Here is a 22,220-nt window from a genome sequence, read left to right as displayed (position 1 = left end):
AGTGTTTTTATCATGATATAAATTTTATATTAAATGAAATCGCATTGTAAATGCCACTTTGTATGACACTAAAAGTGTGGTCCCCTGAACTGACAGTCACGTTAAAGGTTTTTGGGTTTTTAGCAATTTGATTACTTGTTGTCATAGTTAACATTTTCCCGTATTTCTACAAAGTAGACATTAACACTGCTGCATGTGTATACTTGTAGAAATATTGAAAAACAGAATCTTAAGTTGTGGAGGTGCAGTACGCAACACCCCATTGGAGTTAGACGACGAGATCACCAGCCTCTTCATTTCGTCATACTCTGTGTGTGAGAGTCGCCTCGAACTCTCAACCAACGCCTTATGGGAGTACAGAAGTAAGTCACTTCAGTGCTGATGACGTAACTGTGGTTTCATTAATGAATACCAATTTTCGTGGATTTCATTGTTAACTTGATCCGTGAGATTAAATGTTCTGTAATAGTGTGTATATAAAGGCTCAGTACTGCCACGCTCCTATTAGCACTGGCTAGTGGGTTAACCCTTTAGCTCAGTCGGTAGAGCGTTGGTTTTTAAACTGAAGGGTCCCGAGTTCGAGCCTAGTTGTAGTCATTTCTCCTATTCTATTACACTTCATTGAAGTGCAATTTTAATTGATAGGGTCATTGGCCACAAATTTACATATCCTTGAAACTGTGATTTTCACTTTATCCACGAATATTGATACCCCTGAGTATTAATAAAACCACAGTATGTCACTAACATTACAGAAACAAGTCACTATCAACACAGAATTCAGTGGCTGTATCTGAATGCAGACTCTGTATGAAGATGTTATAAGTCATTGTGACAATCAGTTGTTTACTGTAGATCCCTAATTAAATGCGAGGAATGAATTTCTACGTAAAATATTCCGCCATTATTTTCTGAGTGTTGAGAACTATAAGAAATAAAGAGAAAAGTTCCATGTTCACGAATTTTTTTTTTGCGATTTGATACAAACCACAGGATCGTGGAATTAAAAACTTACGTAATATAAGGAATTTACAGTACTCCCTGTAATACAGAAGTCAGCCACTGTATGCTTTGAAGATGTTAGTCACTACAGAGGTCATACACTCCAAATATCTGTCCAATATGATTTGTTATATTACCAGAACTGAATAAATATAAATGTTCCAGTTGAGTATTAGTGCAAATGTTTGTGCTATTTTCAGGGCTCTACCGTGACTACAATATCGTTACAATATCAAGGGATTGGATCTTAGACTCAATGGACAGGAGAGCACTCCAGCCTCTAATAAATTACCTGGTTAACGATAATCGGGGGTGTGAAATCCCAGAGATATGATGATTAAGGTCAAGGTGGGTCACTTAGTAACTTGAGTGACTTTTTTGCTGATATATAATAGTTCTGTTAACACTTTTGAATATTGAAAATTTGTAACTATCAGTACAAATTAAGCACAGAATAATTGTATAGACCTAGCTTAAGTAGTAGATGGCTGACCAATGTGAATTTTTCTGCATGTTTAGATGGTTTTGATCTTTTACCAATTATATATATATATATATGTTTCAAAATATTTATACATGCATTTACTGCGTTTTCAGACAGATTTTCAAGAAAATTTAAATATCTTATTACAGAACATTTCCTTTAGAAAAAAACAATAAAGATGTTTTCTCCGGTACTTTTCAAAACTGCAAACTATAATTTACATATACATATAATTTTTCAGAGTTTATTTAATGACATTTTTCCATTAAAGTCCAGTTGATTTAGTGAAATAGGGGTAAACATGTTTTTAAAGTTGAACGAAAATAAGCATGTTCATCCCTTTAATTATTTCGAATTGAATTCTTAATTTTTCATCCAAAATTACATGTTTTTTTGCCTATTTAGCATGTACAGTGGAGCCTCAGTTATCCGGACGCTTTCGTTCCCAAGTCCAATCGTCTGGATAGGTGAAGCGTCCGGATATCTGAAATGTATCTATTGTTGTCATGAATGATAATGTATTTGTATACAATGGCTCCCAGTGTTGATACTAGTAGCAACACATGCTGATGATCTGAACGTTTTTAGATATAAAAAACTCTGCTTCATTTTATTATTTTGTCATAAAATATTAATCGGACAAAAATGATAACCTAATCTAGCTAAATTCTTTGTGTCCAAGTGTGATATGTGTGTGATACACTGTTGTTTGCAATTTTCCAATTTTTGAAAGTGATTTGGGAAGTCAGTGTGTTTATACAAGCTACTCATTAGGGTATAGCACGTAAAAAAGGCGTGAAACTTAATTGACAGGGGTAATCATTTGTACTGAGTAGGGTATCATCAAATTTTACCGTCCGTTTAAATGAAGCAAGATTAGTAGTAAATAAGTGTTTTGTGGTAAAAACAGACTGTCCGGATCCGGAACGCGAATTTCCGGATAAATGAGACAAAATAATGTATAAACAAATCTGTTCCCAAATAAAATCGTCCGTAAACTGAAGCGTCCTGTTATCTGGCGTCCGGATATCTGAGGCCCCACTGTATACTTCTTATACATCATGCTACGTATTGTATCTTTCATATTTAAATTGGACAATTTTCTGCTTATTTGAGAAACTATTTTAAATTGTATCGAGCCATTTTTACATAAAAGAGAATTTTTGATATACTTGTACATGTACTTAATTAAAGTAATTTATAATTATCCTTAATACAGCCTATATTTAATAAATGTATTACATATATTTATAGATATATGAATGTTTTACATTTTAAGAGAATTCAAATTCCTTTAATATATTAGCATATAGAACTGGTATTACATATTTTATCTAAAATCAAAATAATCCATTTAAAAGCTTTTTTCTATAGGTTTTGACTTTAAATTACATGCAGTTAATTTGTTAATAATTGCATTATTAAATATGCAAAAGTCATGTTAAAAAGTTATTAATAATATGATATCTATAAGTTTATTCTATTGTATTAAATTGCTTACATTCTATTTCATAGAAAGATATCCTGGTACATGTATCTGGGTAAGAATTAACTCATCAACAACAGTGTACAACTTTTAATACAATCTGTATGATTTAAAATTGTTGAAATGTCAATGTAAATTCTAAGAAAAGAAAAGTCGGGGATGAATGTTATTTGTTTGAGTCTATCAAACCTATTCAATGACATCAGTTCTACCTTAATTTGAAAATTTTATAATATAGAAAATGTTACACTTCTGATCCAGTCAACAAGCCAGTGTAAAAACAACTTAAGTCCTAAAGCAGTGAAGTACATGTACCATCATTACATTTTTTTACAGTTCTCTCTCACTCCTCTCTCTCTCCTCTCTCTCTCTCTCTCTCTCTCTCTCTCTCTCATAATTTGGAACAATTTGAAATGATTAATGTTTTGCATATGTTATATGTACTCTATTTATCAGGCTTGAGATTGTTATTGTTCTTTTGCTCATCATCCATATCCTTAGTAATTGCATATCTGTTGATTTTATATACCTCCAACATGTCAAGTTCCTACACTGATGTAGACAGCCCCGTCAGTTACATGTACCAATTCATGTATCTCTTGTAGATTTTATTTCTATTGTTTAGAAATCCATAGATAAAATTAGTCTACAGTGTATATATGTTATATACTTGTGATCCAAGTATTACAGCAGCATTTTTGAAACTGCATTGAACTATGTTGTGAGTATATCAATATTTAGTGTACTGGTACATGTGCTGTGTTCATATATGAACGAGCTTATATTTCTCTATTTTTGAGAAAGTAAGTGCATTTATAAGTGAAATTAGTCTTCGTAATGTAGTCTTAGTTTTACAGTGACCAACAGCAGTAACAGTTTGTACCCTATGTTCACTGTGCGTTTGAAGTCTTTTACAGATTGTTGAAGTGTGTGCAGGAGTTGAAATGAATGAGTGATTTTGTATTTATGAATCAATGGAGAAAAATTTGTACTACAAATAGATGATTTTAGTACCTATATACAGTGTTTTGGATGAATTATACCATGATGTTTTGTTCATCAATTTCTTTTATTTTTTATTTCTTCTTAATTTACAACAAAGATATTTGTTACTGTTGTTACTACTTTATGAAGAATAAAATGTAAAATTTAATACGTTTATTCATGTATTGTTTTTATTATTTTTTTTTATATCCTATTTTTATAATAAAGGTAGCTTGAAACTTAAATTTCTATGGACCCCTTTAATTTAATGATTAACTTTCTGGAGACTTAATATGCAACAAAGTCTTGTTTTCAATCTGATTAATCTAAATTATCCACAAATTACATTACACTGCCATTAATTGTAATGTAAAAATTGTGGCATTACACATCACTAGCATTACTTTGAAAGCATGAAATGCATTGCAACACAGTACCATTACATTTAGCATTACCTCAAGTCTGTCTATAATACAGATCCCTGCAAGAACACAAAGTGCATACAGATCTGACAACAACCCAGGTCATCTAATTGAACTTCAAATTAACCAATTGGATCTCAATTTATGCTTTTCCTTAAGTGATCTTTAAAATTAAGTTATAGCTGACTTGTTAACAATTCCATGTATTGTTATTGATTGATATATTTATCTTCATGCAAATATAATGACATTGCGGAGCTAGCCCCCAATTGGTCATTCTCAGATCTATTTGCAGTTTTGTACAATCTAATTAAAATTAGATCCTTCATGAGATTTGTAATCAGATTGTATCTTCACCTTGAGAAGAGTTTTCCTTTTATACATGTATTTGAACAATGTTAATTGGAGTTGATGCAACTTTAACTATTGCTGTACTAATTAATGTAGTACTATATATGCCTATTAGCATTCGATGAACTTAACTGCACAACAGCACCTCAAAGCAACACACAATTAATTATAAATAGAAAATGATATAAATTTATTCAATTAATTAACATACACTATTTTCTTGTTTATTTTCATTGGTTAGTTTTTCCGCCTGCTGCCTATAAAAGTCCCTTTTGTCAGTCGCACGAATTCGGTCATTCCATACTGGGTTCACTCTCTCGTTCCCCTGGGCTGTAAAGTTGTCTTTAGTGAGATCTTTCATTATGAAGTGTAGCGCTTTGTTTCTTTTGACCACCTGAGTGTAATATTCCGCTCCACCGTTGACATATTCAGAACCAAACGAGGGAATCTCTTGGTCCACGTGGGAGTCTCTCTGTTGTTTATACCTACACCAGATTTGTAAGATTAGAAGTCCGTACAATATAATAACGGGTGTGGCCCTGAATAAAATCTGTGCCGGCCGTTTTAGTCGAGTGGCTGCCGTATACATGACCAAACAAAATCCACCTACAAATAGCGTCATCAGCCCCTGCTTCACCTGAAGGTCGTAACTGTCAGTAAGTAAACACTCCCGCAGCAGGGCGTATTTCACTGCATTTTTTCCTAGAATGATTGACTTTTTGAGGACTGCTCCCTCTTGTGTTCCATCCTCGATGGTTATAGTTTGTCCAATTCGATAATTGTCCATTGGAACTTCTGCGGGAGAGTTGTAGACAAATGCAATAGGGAGGCCAATGAAAGTCCCAAATTTGGAGTGTAAATTTCCCTTGTGGAAGGGATCGTTCATGTCAGCATTGATTATAACATCAATTCCATCCAGCTGTGTCTGTGTGAATCTTCCTTTACGAATTAAATCCTGAAAAACCTGGAAATGAAAAATTCAATTAACATGACTGCATCTTATGAAAATTTTACTCTTTCATTTCTTAAAGAATATAGATGGTACAATACCATTTTGAAAATATTGGCCATCATAAATAAGTATTCGATTTCATAAATATGCTTGTTTTACATCATGAGGCACAGGTGATGTGAATAAACATTAAATGTTTAACATTTCCATGAAAAGCTCAACTCTTGTAAAGTATGGTTTAACTCTTGTAAAGTATGGTTTATATATAACTCTGAAAACTGTTTCTAGTGTTTTTATATAGGGTCTGAGTTCATTAATTTAAAAATGTTAAAAATCAGAGCATTTTGAGGGAATTTTTTTTTTAAATCTAATTTCTTCTTGTTCATCTAATATTTTTTATAGTAATTAAATATAAATTTTACAACCATAAAAGAGTCCTTTCACTTTACAAACACAGAATTCAAAAAAACAAAATAAAGATTATTTCAGTATCAATGAACATATCAATGAACATTTTTTTAAGGATTCCGAATCATGAGGTGACCAATATGGTTGGCCATGACGAAATCCATGAAAGCCTGAAGGGCTCTGTGTTTGATTTGGTCATGCCTGATCGTATTTGATCACTTCCTAATATTCAAAGAATTATTCCTTATTCCTAATATCTATATGAAATGTATTGGTCTATGACCACGATGACAGAACAAGACACTGGAAAATGTAATGTAAAGTAAATATTTGACAAAAATTATTAAAGAAATATGTGCATGGTTTACCTCTTTTTTAGCTTGCTCAACTTTTGGACCAAGTGGATATGGCTCTTCCATTTCTTTGAATGTAAGCAGATTCTTATAATCTTGCAAGAACACAGTCTCAGGGGCAAAGAAGCCGAACAGCTCTGTCACAGAGCCTGCCGCTAGAAGGGAGCCTATGATGGCCTTGTTGTAGTTGGTCACAAACTTACGTAACTAAAATCAGTAAGCAAAAGTGAATTGCATATTAGAAATCGTACTTTTCGTACAGGGCAGTTTAGCTAAGTGATGTACATTATTGAACATATATGGCTAATATCTCACTTTGTCATGCAACTTAAGGAAAACTAAACCAAATGTGATATGACTTGGAAAACTTTTTGCATTCATACAAAAGTAAATAGCATAAAAAAGCAGCATTTGGAAAGCATGTTTTTACCAGTTTACACATGGAAACTATTCAATTTTATTGGAATTGAAGGATTATACTATTCTCTTTTGAGAAGTGGACAGGCATAGCCTACATCCACGGATGTAGCACAATTGGCTATGCCTGACCACTTCTCAAAAGAGAATAACAATTTTGGTGATTATACATGAGAAACATGTTGCTGTTCATGTAATTTAATGTGAACATGCCTTTAAACGCCATTTGGGGCCAAAAAATATGATAACTATTGACAACTTGCTGTTATTTACAAGCAGAGCCTTATTTTCACCATCAAATACAGATCCATTTGATGTGAAGCAAATTGGGTAACAGGATTAAAACGTAGCCAAAGGAGAAAATTCGAATTCTATGAGCCTATCGCGATATTTATCGATACAACTCTGCAACAAACGTACTCCGTGCATTCATCACACTTACCCGATTCATTATTACTCTCTACAGTTGCTTCATTAAGTAACGAATTACATTATTACAACGTCAACCTTGTCCATGGTGAACGCCGGTTTTATAATCATTAGATAAGTTATTCCTTATGTTATTCGTGTTGAATTATTTAGTTTTAAAGAATGGTGTCTTGTTTTTTCTTTTCAATTTCGAATTCATAACATTCATTATATTTTACAAAAATTATCAAAATTATAATCAAATACTAAACATATGGGGAAATCGTGCGTTTGATTAAATTGATCTTTGGAGCGGTTTACTGAAAACCGGCGAAACCGGAATCAACAAGTCGCTCCATGTGGGTGCAATGACAAGAAGACAGGCAGCTTGGTAGACTGCTTGCGTTAACATGTCGACACTTTTATTGAATTCAGATAACTGGAGACCATAAAGAATCAAGCGAAATAGATGATGAAATCATGAGAACCGTGAGTTGTCTACCTCAGCCCGAGTTTGTTCGTTCGGTAGCAGGACTTTTAGGCCCCAAGATGTTTAGGCCCTTCATTGATAAGACGCTTAGGCCCCAACATGTTTAGGCCCCAAGATGTTTAGGCACCAGTCTACATTTTTCTAAGTTAATTATAATTTTATTTTTTAAATGAATAATGGTTTAGGGACCAGCATACATTTGTATAAGTTAATTATAATGTACATTTTATTATTTAAACTTCATTTATTTTAAAAATTATAAAGAAGTATAATGTGCATCTTATGCATAATTTATTAATTTTTAAATATCATATCATTTTGTTCCATCCTATTATTTTCTGTATTTAATTTTCTAATAAGAGATCAAAGAAACGGTAAAGACTTTCATTTACCTTGTGTATGACATGAATTAAATTGTTAAAACAACACCCCCACCGTATCCTGCTCCCTCTCTCAAGATAGGTGCTAATTATATAGGAGAAGATAATGAAGAGATCTTCTAGTAATACAATGAGGGTTTCACACCTCACTTTGGAAGTAAACAATGAAGAGACGGGTCTCCAAAAGAAGACAGGCCAAATACAAGTTAAAGCTTCATTGGCAGAAAAATTACATAATTTTGGGAGATAGAAATATGATCACATATATAATATTTCACTTGTATTTGGGTAATAAGTAGGTGAATTCTTTTGGGATATATAAGGGTTCTTAAAAATATTATGTATAAATCAGTTGCCATAAATAAGCTTACTGAACAATTTTATGACATTCAAGTGTTGTATGATTCCGATAATAGAAAAAAATACAATAATTTGTTTTCTTCTCTTGAAATATCAATAATGAAATACTTAGCCTTATATAACATTTGTTCGTTTCTTTGTGATGATAGTATGATTTGATCATGGTATTAACTGATTTAAAGCACGGACACATAACCATGCTGGATGATACTATCATTGATAGCGTGTGCATGCAAGTTTATAGCATAATGTTTTTCGTGTTTAAAGTTTTTCAAGAACTTGTATATAAAGTAAACAACGCCATGTTTGCGTAACGATTGTTAGTTTACTACAAATTGAAGTAAATTGCATTTATTGGCTCCAAAGTGCTTAAAAGCCATGTTCTTTCAACTATCAGTTATTATTATAAACAACAGGTGCCTAAACATCTTGGGGCCTAAACATGTTGGGGCCTAAACATCTTACCTGGGGCCTAACCGTCTTGGGGCCTAAACATGTGGGGCCTAAACGTCTGCAATTCGTTCGTTCGCCTACTTACCACAGTGGCTTGCAATCATTGTTTTCTCTGAAATTCCCAAGAAAAACTGATAATTTAAGCACGAAATGAAAAGCTCCATATGGGACAAGTTTGAAAGACACAGGTTGGGTTGTTTCCCTTTTGGAAGTGGACGGGCATGGCATAGCCTCCATTCAAAGATGTAGGCTGGTAGGCTATGCGCCTGTCCACTTCTCAAGAGAATACAGATTAGGCCAGTTCACCCCATGACTGATTATAGTATGTAAGTGGTAAGAACATGGCCACATACCTCAATTTGACAAACTCTTTAAAAATAAGTAATTCCAATGATTTCTTCAGATATATATAGAGAACACACTTAGCCAGGCAATGAAAATAATGATTTTTGCAGATGTAATATGTTAAAAATAAGATAATATAGAAATGAATGAAAAATTCTTAGGAAATAACCCCATCCATTCTGCTTTTCGTTGTTTTCGTCCATCTTTTCTCTGATATAAAATACATTGTATATTAACCATGATAACTCTCACTGATACTAAATTAATGCACTGTAGAACTACAGTTTAAAGAAAATTAATTGTTATCGTTTTCATAGAGGTAACTCATATTACATATAAAACTATGGAGGCATTCACAAATATTACTATTAGGATATTATCTTACTCTTTTTCTGCAGTGGCAGCAACTAAAGTCCAAGCGCCTGGTGCGTGTGTTGTTTGGGCCAGTCTTCAGGAAGAGTTTAGGCTTGTCTGCCGTTGGACTGATTTCGCTTCACTCGGTACAGACTTTGTTTCTCAATCACTACAAGGATTACCTGAGTCACAGGGGCAGCGGTCAGTCGACTCCTCTTCCACCTCACGTACAGGATGCCATTGGTCAGGTTAGTACATGTCAGTATTAATTAGATATTACAGTGTATGTGCACCAGGGGGGCACTTAATATGCAGTTATATTGAAACATGTTAGAAAATAGTAAAGAACATTTCGTTTAATCACTGGTTTAAATTTTTACGTTTGTGTTTTTTCTGCAGTTTAAACTAACAGTTATACTTGTAAATATTATCAACATACACAAAGCAGAATCGCAAACTAACTATTGTATTACTTAATATATGAATTAAATAATAGACATGATAAAAGAGAGACACAAACTTTAAGAGACTTAAGAGAGATATGAATGTTATAGTAAACTGCTGAATGCCCCAGTCACACATTCACGGATTAAATGCCGGATTAGCTACGGAAGCGATCTGGAATCATTCGGAGCGATATGTATTGGTCTGTTATCGTATCCAAACGTAGCAATACTTGTATAGCTGCTACAATTTTTGAACATGTTCAAAATTCCACTACGGATGAAACCACTGTAGTACTTCCTTAGAAAAACTTACTAAACCGTTTTAGAATGTAGAAGTCAGTTCTAACTCTATATAAATCCGTAGTAATTCATATGTATCAATTTGTATCCATTCTGTAGTGCATCCGTACTAACTCCATATCATTAGATTTTCCGGTGTCCACCGTGGAAATTAATCCGTAGTAGAATGTAGGAGTTGATCTGTGAATGTGTGACTGGGGCATTAACAATTATTTGGTTTTCCGGTGTTAACCGTGGAAAATATTCCGTAGTAGAACTGTGGAGTTGATCCGTGAATGTGTGACTGGGGCATTATTCAGTGAATCATACAGGCTATAAGTGAAGTAGTAATCGCAGCAAAAAAGAATTGCCCCGAAAAGAGAGAATTTTATTTTGTTTATATGAACCATAAGTTAATCATTTATGGTTAAACTTTATATTTCTGGAGCTGGAGAAAACATGGTAATAAAGGTTAATGATGTAGTACAGTAGAATTTTATCTCCTCAAATAAATCAAGTGACCTATCCTTATCAGCCTTGTATGCAGTGAACTAAAAATTGACAGATTACCCTTAGGTTTTTTTGTTAGTGAAGCATCAACATTTGAACATTTTTAACTTCTGTACTTATTAGGTACTCTTGGTAAAATTTTTAAGGTTAAAGGAAGGGTGAAGAATTATTTTACTCCCACCCTCTACACACCCCAGGGGCTTTGGGTCAAAATGTTGAAATGTTGAAAATCTCAATGGCAAAACTAATTCCTTACATAAAATAACCATAGTATTCAATTTAAACCAAAAATTCATTATTTTATGAATGACATGGCGTATTGGCATATTCGACACAATGTTTTCTTTATTGAAGAAAATTTGGGCATAGGGCAAGGCATGAAAAATGATTGAAAAATAATTGTTGAATATAAGCACAACCACAAGACATCAACATGTGACACAAAAGAAATACCTATAGATTACCTAGATACAAAAAAGTAATGGTATTTTAGATACTGTAACAAAATTTTGGCAAAAATGAGGTATGATATCAAGTAGTACAAAAATTATTCTGGCAGAAAAAATTTAGTTTTATTTCGTACTACATGGAACATTTCACCATTCCCCAGCAGTTTGAGAAACTACCAAAATTTCCACTGCTTCATAACTTACAGATGTTTTAATGTTTTTTCAATAAATTAAACAAAAATTAATGTAGAATTTTTTAGGAGAAACAGAACGGAGAATTGAGAGGAAAAATATTATGAGTTGAAAGAACTGTGAACGCTTATGCCCGTTTCCGCCTACAGATTAAATATATTTTAAATTTCTGTCAGATATTCAAAAAAAAATATCTACTAAAGAGTATAATCAATTCCCCATTGATTCATATTTAGATAAAAAAAATTTATCAAATAATTTTTTCATAAAACGAAAGTTTTGCTTACAGAGGGTCTAAAAATGTCTTCATTGAAATCAGTCTTCATGAGCTAGGAAAATATTATTTAGTGGCCAATATATGCATAAAACTTAATAGTAGAGAGATGTTTTTAAAGAATAACGTTTTCCTTTAGTTAAAAATATACATAAATGTTCACATTATTTAAAAAAAACAAATTTAATTAGACAATTATCAAAAAATGACTTTTAGTTAGGCGGCTAGACAATGCTACCATTTGCAGTTCTTTGGTGACAATGTGCTGTGCAAACACATTACCTAGGGCACAGGACATATATCAAATGGCCCAAAATGAAAATCTGATAGTTATTTTTTTTCTAAAAAAAAAAAATTAATTAATTTGCAGTCAGCTGAACAATTTAGAAGATTGCATCTGTATGGAAGAGATTTGCGTGATCATAGAGTGTCATTATAAATGCTAAAATGCATTCTGAAGATGAGTGACAATTTCTTGACATTTTGACTTTTGAAGGAGTAAGATGAAGCATGGAAAGTGTTGGTCTGTCTTTAAAGAAGTAGACTTTAGACACATCCTTCCCTGAATTGCAGTCACTGCTTTCTGTGTCAAGTTTTCTGAAGAAAGGTTCGAACAAATGACTTAGAATTTCATTAGCATAGTTTCCACTTGTACCGGTAGTCCTGTTAACAAGTTTTGCAGGTTTTGGTGTATTGTTCAATGTCTGAATATTTGGCCAGTAGCACTTGGCGCGGAGAGCAGCATTTGTACTCATGTCCTCTGTGTCTGCCACCAGCCATGCAGTCATGATTTGAGAGTAGAATTATAATTTCGCAGAGGTGCAGAAATGCAAAGTTGTTTAATGTTTTATGGTTTCTATGCCATCCCTTTTCCTGATCCCAGAGTGCACATCCCCCATCCTCCTTTATTTGTCCCATTTTTAATAAGTCCTACATGTTTCAAATGACAGCAACAGATAATACAAATGGTTTGCTAAAATCGTGAACAACAAGGACGAATGCTGAAAGTAATTTTCTCTTCAGAAGGTTGAAAGCAACAGTGAATGTTCTGGTTTCCACTGGAAATTGATATTTTTCTTCATAAGAAGATTCAAATGGGAGCACTGAGATTTTGCTGTAGTCTTTGATGAATTTTTCGATAGTACATGTACTTGCACATCCCAAGGCAGCTACCAACATGTTTAGAGTTTCAAGGTTGTGGGAAGTCAGCTACTGCAGCAATCTTAGCTCTGTCTACCTCAACTCCTTTCTCAGAAATGATGTGTCCAAGTTATTTTACTTTCTTGGCAGCAAAGTGACAGTTTGTTGGCTGAAGGGTAAGATTGGCTTTGCAAAGTTTTTGAAAAATGTTGTAAATGTTCATCAAAACTTTGAGAAAAAAATTTCATCAACCAGTATCAACAAGGGCATTAAAGAGCTTGATTTGAATTTTGTTCTTGCAGCTGATATAGTAGCCAAAAAGTTGTTAGGATTGGAAGTATTTTGGGACATTGATGGGATTTGGAGTGAGGGAGCCATTATCAGTGATAAAAACAGCTAAACAATATTCAATCTGTAAATGTCAAACATAAAAGCAATAGAAAGTTATCTAAACTGTGTCACATGTGATAAAAGTGGCTGTACTCACCAACAGGAAATGGCACGCTGTCTCTGTATGGATTGGGTTTTTTTCCCTTTTCATAAAAATGTTAGAGTCACATATAACAGTTTTGAGAGCACAGAAATCCAAAGAAACATGGAATGCACTGTGAAAGGAATTCTATAGAAAACGAACCAAATTCTCGACCATTCTGTGATCCGTCCCAACATAATATCACATTATAATAATTAATGATTAACTTATAATGGACAAAAATGTTTATTGGGGGAATTTAGCTCAAGGGGAATTAAATAATGAAGAATGCACAAAAGTTCGAATGGCAGGATTAAAGATTGAAATTTAGATAACCCAATATATACAGACACTGGTAACAATAAAAACAAAGTCTTGTTCCTATCTTACAGTAATTTGGAGTAAAGGACCCAAATAGTAAATTGGAAATTTGTCTCTAAACAGCCTACATGGTTTCTCTGATCCTTACAGTCCAAAAGTCTAAAAACTATCTCCCTTAAAAAAACTTATTTTAACAAGAATCACTGTATACAGGGTTATTTTCGCCCTGTGAAATTTTCGCCCTTCCACACTTGCAAATAGTTTTACCCAATCTAAAATTTGCCCGCTCACAACGAGGTCAAAAGAGGCGAAAATAAAACGGTGGTGAATATTTCCCTGTATACAGTACCGGTAATGTTTTTCTTTGAATTGCCTATTGTGTTAGGTTGTCGCTAGTGGCTAATCAACTAATTAACTTAGCACTGTCATCCTTTGATGTCAAGAAGTAAATGTGGTAAAACCCCTCAGAAATAAATAATAAAGAATGTTTAGATGTCCATAAACAATTGCTAAAAGTACTGGAACATATACATGCATGACGAGAATAAAATAAAAGAATGTACACTATTAAAAAAAATGCTAAAAATTATCATAAGTGAAATGGAAGTCATTTCACTGCTGATACAGGTCATCACAGTGACTAAGTTTGGGCCGCGTTCCCAACATAGCAAAAGCAACCTAATAGCACATATATATGTATATCTTCAAACTTAAATAGCAATGTATAGCTATTGCTGCAGCTGTGCAATTGAGGGACAAAAGTGAGACTCGTGAGCCTCTTGTCTAGGATTAACTGCTAGTCAGATTACTAGTATATTGGAGATAGAGAAGTAAACGTAAATTCTAAAATCAGTTTGCCTCACAATGTATTTAAAACCCAATGGGAACAAAAATCACTTCACTTAAAGCGTTAATTCATTATAAACATGTTTGCTTATAAGCATGTTTTACTGTATTTTTAAAAACTTGGTTCTAAGGTCTCTAAGTAGGGAAGAGGTAAGTAAAACAAGAACTTTATTCCCAAACATACACTTATAAGCAAGGGTGGAATAAGTAAAAACACCCCACTCAACCAAACACTATTCCCTAACTAAGTGAAGAATAAGTAGAAAAAACACCCATTTTCCTAAAAATTTATTCCTAGTAAAGACACATTAATTTTCTAAGTGAGGGAGGAATTAGTAAAAACATCACCCAACCTCACAAAAAATTTATTTCTATAAATGGCACATCTAAGTGAGGGAGAAATAAGTAAAAACATCTGACCCACTCATAAAATTTATTCCTATACACAGGCATCTAATATGTGAGGGAGGAATAAGTAAAAACATCCCACTCTTCCCAAAAACGGTACATTTTTCAGGCATTTTGAACTAAATAGAATTATGACAGAAAATTGGTGCTCGCAATTTTTTATTCTCGCAATTTGATATAAAGTAATGATGTGGCAAAATTGAGTACTTGGACAAAATAAGGAATTCAAATTTACAGTATATTACTTAGCACACATGTCTATGTGTGAGGGAGGAATAAGAATTCCTAGCACACGTGTCTTAGCAAGGGAGAAATAAGTAATATCATCCTACCAACCTAAAATATATATGCCTATAAAATCACTCTAATGAGTAAAAACACCCAAAATAGGTATTCCATAACACCCTTCTGTAATTGGGAATAGGTTAGTAGCGATTACACTGGATTAAAGCATGCATTATTTCTTAAAGAAGCCTATCTCCAGATCTAGTAATTACGTGCTAGGAAAGAGCATACCATACTCTATAACCTGCACCAAATCCAAATTTTATTACTGGACACACCCGGCTAGCCGGGGAGAAGTAAGGATAACTAACCCTACACTATCATGAAAGCTGTTATTATAATAATAATATCAATAGTCAACAAATCACTGTATTGTCACTGCAGTTTTGTTAACAATAAACATGGTTGAGACATTTTCAACATTCAGGAATATAATCTAGAAACCTTTTGTAATGCCTGTCTCTTTCTTCTCTTGTCATGGATACCCAAAGCGTATGTGAAGAGCTGAAATGTTTGTGTGTGTCGGCCGGATAATACTCTCCTACCCATAATAATATTGATCTTTTGAGCTCAGCATATTGTGCCCTAATGGTAATGTACAAACTGTTGACCAGATGAAGAAGACCTTTGCCATCAGCTGCCAGTTTCATAACGTGATTGAAAGATTTTTGTTTTTTGATGTGTTTCAAACCTGGAAAAAACATCGAAATAGCCTCGACAAGACTTGCATCCCAATGTGAACTAAATACCAACTTCGACTTGTCTGTGTCGAATAGCTTGATTGTAAGGTGATTGAAAAATTGGCTGTAGGACTCAAAGTCAGTGTCACCGTGGATGAACAGAGGGCCCAAAAAGACTGGGTGGTTATTAGACCTGGAGCTCTTTCTTGTCACCCTGATTTGTGTGTAATAGGTTGTAGTCACGGTTACCCCACAGAGATGGACTGGTTTACTAACACCTAAAACTGTCTGCCCATTACAACACAGAGCCTTAATGTCATCGATCTGATCGTCTGTGTACAAAACCAGACCGGGGGCCTTGCCCTTTTCATGGATGATCGATTTGACCAAAGAGTTACCAGATTCCACTAATTCGTAAATTTTCTGCATGTCGTCTGCCAAATTGTGATCCTGTGAAACATGATCAGACTCTGTCCGTCTGCGTTTGGTGTCTTCATTTTGTCTGTCGTCAGTGGCTTTTCTTTTACCAGAAGGTCTACAATGTTTGTCACTACAATCTTTAACACCTACAGCCAGGTCTGTCTGTTTAGACAGGTCAGACTTTACAGGTGTGTGTGAAGAGTTGCTAGTGTCCTTCAATGAGAGAAGACGCTCTGTATTTTCTGTAGAACTAGGCAGATTGTGTGTTGTTTTTGCAGAAGGATGTGCTAAGATGGAAAGGGGTGCACTAACCTTAGAAGATGCTTGTGAAGGTTTCTCAAGAGAGAGGGGCAACATAGGGACAAAACGGTTGGGGACCCAGATACCCCGGCTGTGTTTTGACTCGCTGGACCATAGAATGCTTAAGGTGTGCTTGCTCCCCAGAGCGCGGGGATTGAAATAACAGTTTAAAACTGGAAATGATGTGTCACAGATACCATTAACTGCAGGGTACAGAGACCTAATGCATCTAGATACCACAGAGGCAGCAGCATGCATAGTCCAGCAACTAGAAAAATGGAAGTTCTGACCACATTCCTGAACAGCTTGCTCGTATGGAGGACTTACAAAGTCTATGCAATCTACCTTATGCTTGTTGATGTAGTAGCTTTTGTGGTGGTACATCTCTAGACAGGTCCTTACCCTAATCTCAGACGCCAGCTCCTCGTCCCCCTGAATGGCCATTGATATGGCATTAAACAGACCATTCCCATCCCCCCTCACCGACACAGGCACATAGTCACCTGTCTTTCCTGCCAAATGGGTGGCTACTTTATCTATACTCATTGTATGGTTAAATCTAACACCCTCCCCTGAAGGCATACGCTTGTGTTGCCCCCGCATGAAAATGGTTTCCATCCTAACTCCCATCTCTAAGCACCCAGACTGAATAGCAGACCCTAACCTACTCAGAGACTGGTCATAATTAAAGGCCCCCAAATCGTTCTTACAGCAACTAGAACAAATGTAGGGCAGAGTGCAATTTCGCAAGAAATTGAAATCCAACTCTGATAACTGTTCGCAGTTTTTGTGGAGCCATTTGACACACTTCTCACAATACACAGCTCTATAGCCACCGCAGTTCTTCCGGCAAACGCCACATAGGATGTAATTGCCCAGTGTTGCCATTGTCAGTAATTTTACTGACAGAGGATGAAAATAGAGCTACCCACTACCAAACAAAGAGCTACCATGCACTAAATCCAGACATAAAGCTACCATGCACTAAATCCAGACATAAAGCTACCCACTTAATCCAGACATAAAGCTACCCACTTAATCCAGACATAAAGCTACCCACTTAATCCAGACATAAAGCTACCCACTTTAAAATCCAAACGTAGAGTTACCCACTTAATCCAGACATAGAACTACCCACTATATCCCAGATACCGGTATATTCTAAACCTCTAAATAATGCTTTAATATTAGAGTATTTTTGGAGTAGAGCACCAAGTACTAATCTATACTAAGACTAACAGTAAGAACTATTTTACCTGCATGTTGACCATTCAGAGGACAGGCTTACTATGAGAAAGGTAATGACTTCTACTTGGATAATTATATAGGTGTCAAAAGTCTGTTACAAGAGTTCACAGGGAAGCTGTGTAACCTGTTAGTGAGTAGATAATTGTCACTGGGGGATGTTAGGTGTCAAGAGCTGATGACTTCATGATCTCTGATTATTTGAGGTGTACCTCTACATTTAGTAGGGTGTGTATCTCTTAGACAGGTGTTATGTTTTTACAGTATATTTCTTTTTGAAAGCATTCATTTACTTTTATGTTTAAGGTTTAATTTAATAGTCTACATGCAGTTATCATCACTTAGAATTGGAAATAAATATAAATGTTACTATACCAGGGACATATATAGAAATATATACATCCCTGATTATAGTAATTAAAAAAATATTTGTTGACTTTTCAATAATATCATTAATTTTGGAATTGTTTCTTTTGAACTTCTATTATTACTTTTTCTTCTTTTCATTTTATACATTATCTCTCTCTCTCTCTCTTCTCTCTCTCTCTCTCTCTCTCTCTCTCTCTCTCTCTCTCTCTCTCTCTCTCTCTTCTGGACATACGGTATGTCACATATATCATTGTATTTCGTATCAAAATAAATACTGAGTTAAAAGTTCTTTGACTTTATTCCACTTACCTACAGTAAATCACAAAATAAGAAACTGCTATCTAGCTAATTGAATAGTAAAAAAAAACATAACAGGGGTACAGATGCTTCATTTCACATTAAATCTATCAGCAAAATGAAACAAAGTAGTTTCAACATTATAGTTTCCTGGAAATGTAGGATTTATGTTGAGATTAGACTAAAATTGAACAAAGGACTTTTATTTCTTATGTTTCAGGTGTTTAAGGACTTGATGAGAACTAAGAGACTGACAGAGGCTGACCTCCAGAAGATAGACATGATCATCAGTCGGGAGGCGAGTGAACCATTCCACAAGGGAAACCTCCACGCCCTCAACGGAGCATTCATAGGACTACCGATGTCTTTCTCGGAGGTGAACAAAGATTCAGACATAAACAGCAATCAAAGAACTGGTGCTAACAATGATGTTCACAATTTTACAGGCTTCCAGCACATTAAATCAGGGAGGAAAGCTTTGCATAGACATATTCCCTGGACCAACAGCGCCATTAGGTACGCCATAATGAGAGAGTGTCTGTTGGTGGATTCGCATGACCTCCAGATTCGGACGACATTACAAGGCGTGTTTCTGTGTTTATATTCGATGGTGGTGCAGTGGAACATGACGCGGTTCCGTCAGATTTTCGTCTTTGTGGTGTATTCGGTGGTGTGGTCGGCGGTGTTTGGTACCGCGCTGTTGCAGCAGTGGAATTACTACAAGATCCAGCAAGAGAGGAGCGTGGAGGAAGAGATCGCTTCCCTGGGGAGGGATTACATCACCGGGGGACTGGAGTATTATAACTGTGTGGTTCAACGCAATATCATGTCTAACGACGGACAGTACGACAAAAACGGAAACCCCAGACAGAGGTTCTTCAGGAGATATTTTATACCTTTGACAAACAAAATAGAGTTTTTTGAAAACAAACTGAGAGATTTTAAATAAATGTATGTTTTATTTTAGCTGTTGGGTTATGCTTTATAAATATTGTAAATGAATAGAAAGAAATTGATATAAGACCTTGCACGTCTTTGCTTGATATCAATTGATATCATACATGTTTACTACAAGTTCTATAAATCCTGACTGAATGAAAAAAAAAAAAAAATTTAGTTCATAATTTTTTTTGGAAAATTTACAGTTTACATGCCTAACAATGGCATTGTACAAAGTGAACATATTTAATATTTGTCCAAGTCTTTGCTTCAGAACGAGCGATATTGCTATATATAATGGATTTGATATTTGTTATATCTTCAGTATACTGAAAACCCTTGGCTAGCGAAGTGTTCATAAAATACTAATGAGCTGTAATCCTGAAGTGAAAAATATTGAGTGATACAATATACTCCTTGATGTGTTTTTATAAAACTAGTTCTTAAGGTGGAATAACACATCATCACAAAATGGCTGTCCTCTGATCTAAACGACATTTATTTTATCAAAAGGATTTTATCAATAGCAATATGTAACTTACTTCATAGCCAAGTGGATAAAGTGTCGGGCTTGTGATCCGGATATCCCGAGTTCGAATCCCGCAGGGGCTTTAGTTACTTACAGAATCAAATTTTAAGATATTCATTTTTTTTTATTCCCAAACTGCAATTTTTTCTCTTATTTGACATATGTATAGTTTATTTATCATTATATCTTCCAATAATTTACTGTTGATTTGAGTGACGTTTTCCAGGTGTGTTATTCCACCTGTAATATTTTTAAAAGAGTTACTTGTCCTACATTAATATATGTATTAATTAAGACAAGTATCAAAAACGTGTTGTGTTAGCTATGAATAAATTAACATTATTCAAAACGATGAGAATTTTGAATAAACCTTTATGCAATTTTTTTTATTACAGATTAATAAGAAATGGCATGTACTGAGAGATGATAACAACTACACAAAAAGTTAAAGATGAATCATTAACATTTGTAATAAATCATTCAAAACCATATCAAATAATAATACATTGATTTTTTAAGTAAACACATTTTGTCACCTATTTTTTGTACCATGATATGATTATTTATTGGGGTTTTTTTCCCATTTGTGCCCCCCCACCCCTCAACAAAAATATTGCTTTATGTATGCAGTGATCTATACAGGGTCCGCAGGGGGGGGGGGGGGGGTGAGGGAGGGGGATCCCTGGAAAATGTTCGGAATCCTTGCATATAAAAAGTGTTTAAGACGATGGAAAAAAAATATTATGTCTGTACAGAGATTTTTTTCACGTAAAAAATATTTGGTAAAGCATGTACAAATGAATACATTCAGTAAGGAAGTACTGTAAGTATTACAACAAACGAATGGAACGCGAGGTCAAAATAAGAACAATAGAACGATATATCGTACCGTAAAGATGCTATATCTAAAAAGAAAAAAAAAAGTCTCATGATGAAAACTAATTAGATTTAAGAATAGTTGGCTGTCCGTAGGTGTAAATCTTGGGCGAACTGAAAATTAATTTCCGAAAAGTCTCTGTATTAGAACGGAAAACATTACTAAGTGGGTGTTTGGTATTTCCTTGCCTTATTTTTAATATGACCAGAATAGATGATTACACTAATAAAAAAAATCTTTGATGGGAGATAATCAATATTTCCCTCAAAATTTAACGGCAGTTTGTCGTCTGATAGTTTTACCATCATCGTGCATATTTACAGACGGAAGAAACATTAATTCCAATCAACTAATAATTCATAATAAAATTTCAATGATTTTAAAGTTAAAATGAAATAAAAAATAATGATATTCTCTCTCTCTCTCTCTCTCTCTCTCTCTCTCTCTCTCTCTCTCTCTCTCTCTCTCTCTCTCTCTCTCTCTCTCTGGATAAACAAAGAAAACAAAACGTACTTGTAGGCATACACAATATATGAGAGTTTGCTACTTGTATTTCAATAAAAAAAATTGTGAAACTAACATTATCTTGTTAGATATATTACATCTCCTTGTGTGAAAGAAGAAAAAAATGTTCCCTAAAAAGGATAATTTTTAAGTCTATATACTGGCGAAATCAGACATTCGACGTTAGAATGTGCATTGTTTAATTCTATTTTAAAGATATTACAATCAAATTGTGATGTAAAAGAAAAATTCAAAGAGATATGTGAAATGGTACTTATCAATTTGTAGAAATCTCAGATTAATTGATATGAGATGTCTTTATGATAGAAATTTTAATTACCACCACCGCCCCCTCCCACCCCATTTGATTTGTATGAAACAAATATTTAAAAAAAAATTAGAGAATTTTTTAAGATTCAAAGAAGACGGGAAAAAGATGATTCGATTACGTCAAAATACCTGATCTTTGACCCCTTGATATGACATCGACTTTTTTTTTTTTAAATTAAGAAAAAATACATTTGTCTAAATATATCATACTATATAAGGGAATTAAAAGTTGATCGATCAAAAAACGCATTCTACCCCCCCCCCCCCATTCTTTGAAACTTTTTGAAACTTCTATTTCACTCAAGGCCTCACATGCATGAAGCATAAGACTACAAATACAAAACAAATTTTAAACATATAAAAAGGATGGTTTCAACATAAGGAATGTGAGAACATACATTAATCATGAGTTCATGTTCATAGGTGGGTCTGATCCGGAAGTCGGTGATGAGGTTACAA

At 34.3% G+C, this 22,220-nt stretch overlaps 2 protein-coding genes across 5 annotated transcripts; one reads left to right on the top strand and one right to left on the bottom strand.

Moving 5' to 3' along the window:
* Window positions 1–4,904: 4,904 nt before the first annotated feature.
* On the bottom strand, window positions 4,905–9,816 carry LOC105343384 (transmembrane protein 177). 3 transcript variants are annotated; one of them, XM_020073383.3, is made up of 3 exons: window positions 9,681–9,816; window positions 6,458–6,649; window positions 4,905–5,693 (listed from the first exon to the last, which is right to left on the bottom strand). In XM_020073383.3, the coding sequence occupies exons 2-3, from the start codon at window positions 6,506–6,508 to the stop codon at window positions 4,932–4,934; spliced, it is 813 nt and encodes a 270-aa protein (XP_019928942.3). In that variant the 5' UTR covers window positions 6,509–6,649; window positions 9,681–9,816; the 3' UTR covers window positions 4,905–4,931. The 3 variants fall into 3 exon arrangements, with proteins under 3 accessions (XP_019928942.3, XP_065929183.1, XP_019928941.3); XM_066073111.1 differs by lacking the exon at window positions 9,681–9,816 and adding an exon at window positions 9,036–9,062; XM_020073382.3 differs by lacking the exon at window positions 9,681–9,816 and adding an exon at window positions 7,302–7,492.
* LOC105343378 (uncharacterized) lies at window positions 7,592–20,083 on the top strand. Of its 2 annotated transcripts, XM_011450710.4 has the most exons (3): window positions 7,592–7,756; window positions 9,694–9,897; window positions 18,803–20,083. In XM_011450710.4, exons 1-3 carry the CDS (start codon window positions 7,748–7,750, stop codon window positions 19,529–19,531), a joined length of 942 nt encoding a protein of 313 aa, XP_011449012.3. In that variant the 5' UTR covers window positions 7,592–7,747; the 3' UTR covers window positions 19,532–20,083. The 2 variants fall into 2 exon arrangements, with proteins under 2 accessions (XP_011449012.3, XP_065929184.1); XM_066073112.1 differs by lacking the exons at window positions 7,592–7,756; window positions 9,694–9,897 and adding an exon at window positions 18,018–18,144.
* The last annotated feature ends 2,137 nt before the right edge of the window (window positions 20,084–22,220 follow it).

The sequence above is a fragment of the Magallana gigas genome, chromosome 10, assembly GCF_963853765.1.
Source record: "Magallana gigas chromosome 10, xbMagGiga1.1, whole genome shotgun sequence".
Lineage (NCBI taxonomy): Eukaryota > Metazoa > Mollusca > Bivalvia > Ostreida > Ostreidae > Magallana > Magallana gigas.
Note: the sequence above shows the minus strand (reverse complement) of the source record. Positions and strands in the feature narration are given on the sequence as shown.

Coding starts and splice junctions, on each gene's coding strand:
- LOC105343384 (XM_020073382.3), bottom strand. Junction 5,694..6,457: donor TTGAGCAAGCTAAAAAAGAG/GTAAACCATGCA, acceptor TTTCATTTCCAG/GTTTTTCAGGATTTAATTCG.
- LOC105343378 (XM_011450710.4), top strand. Junction 9,898..18,802: donor TACAGGATGCCATTGGTCAG/GTTAGTACATGT, acceptor CTTATGTTTCAG/GTGTTTAAGGACTTGATGAG.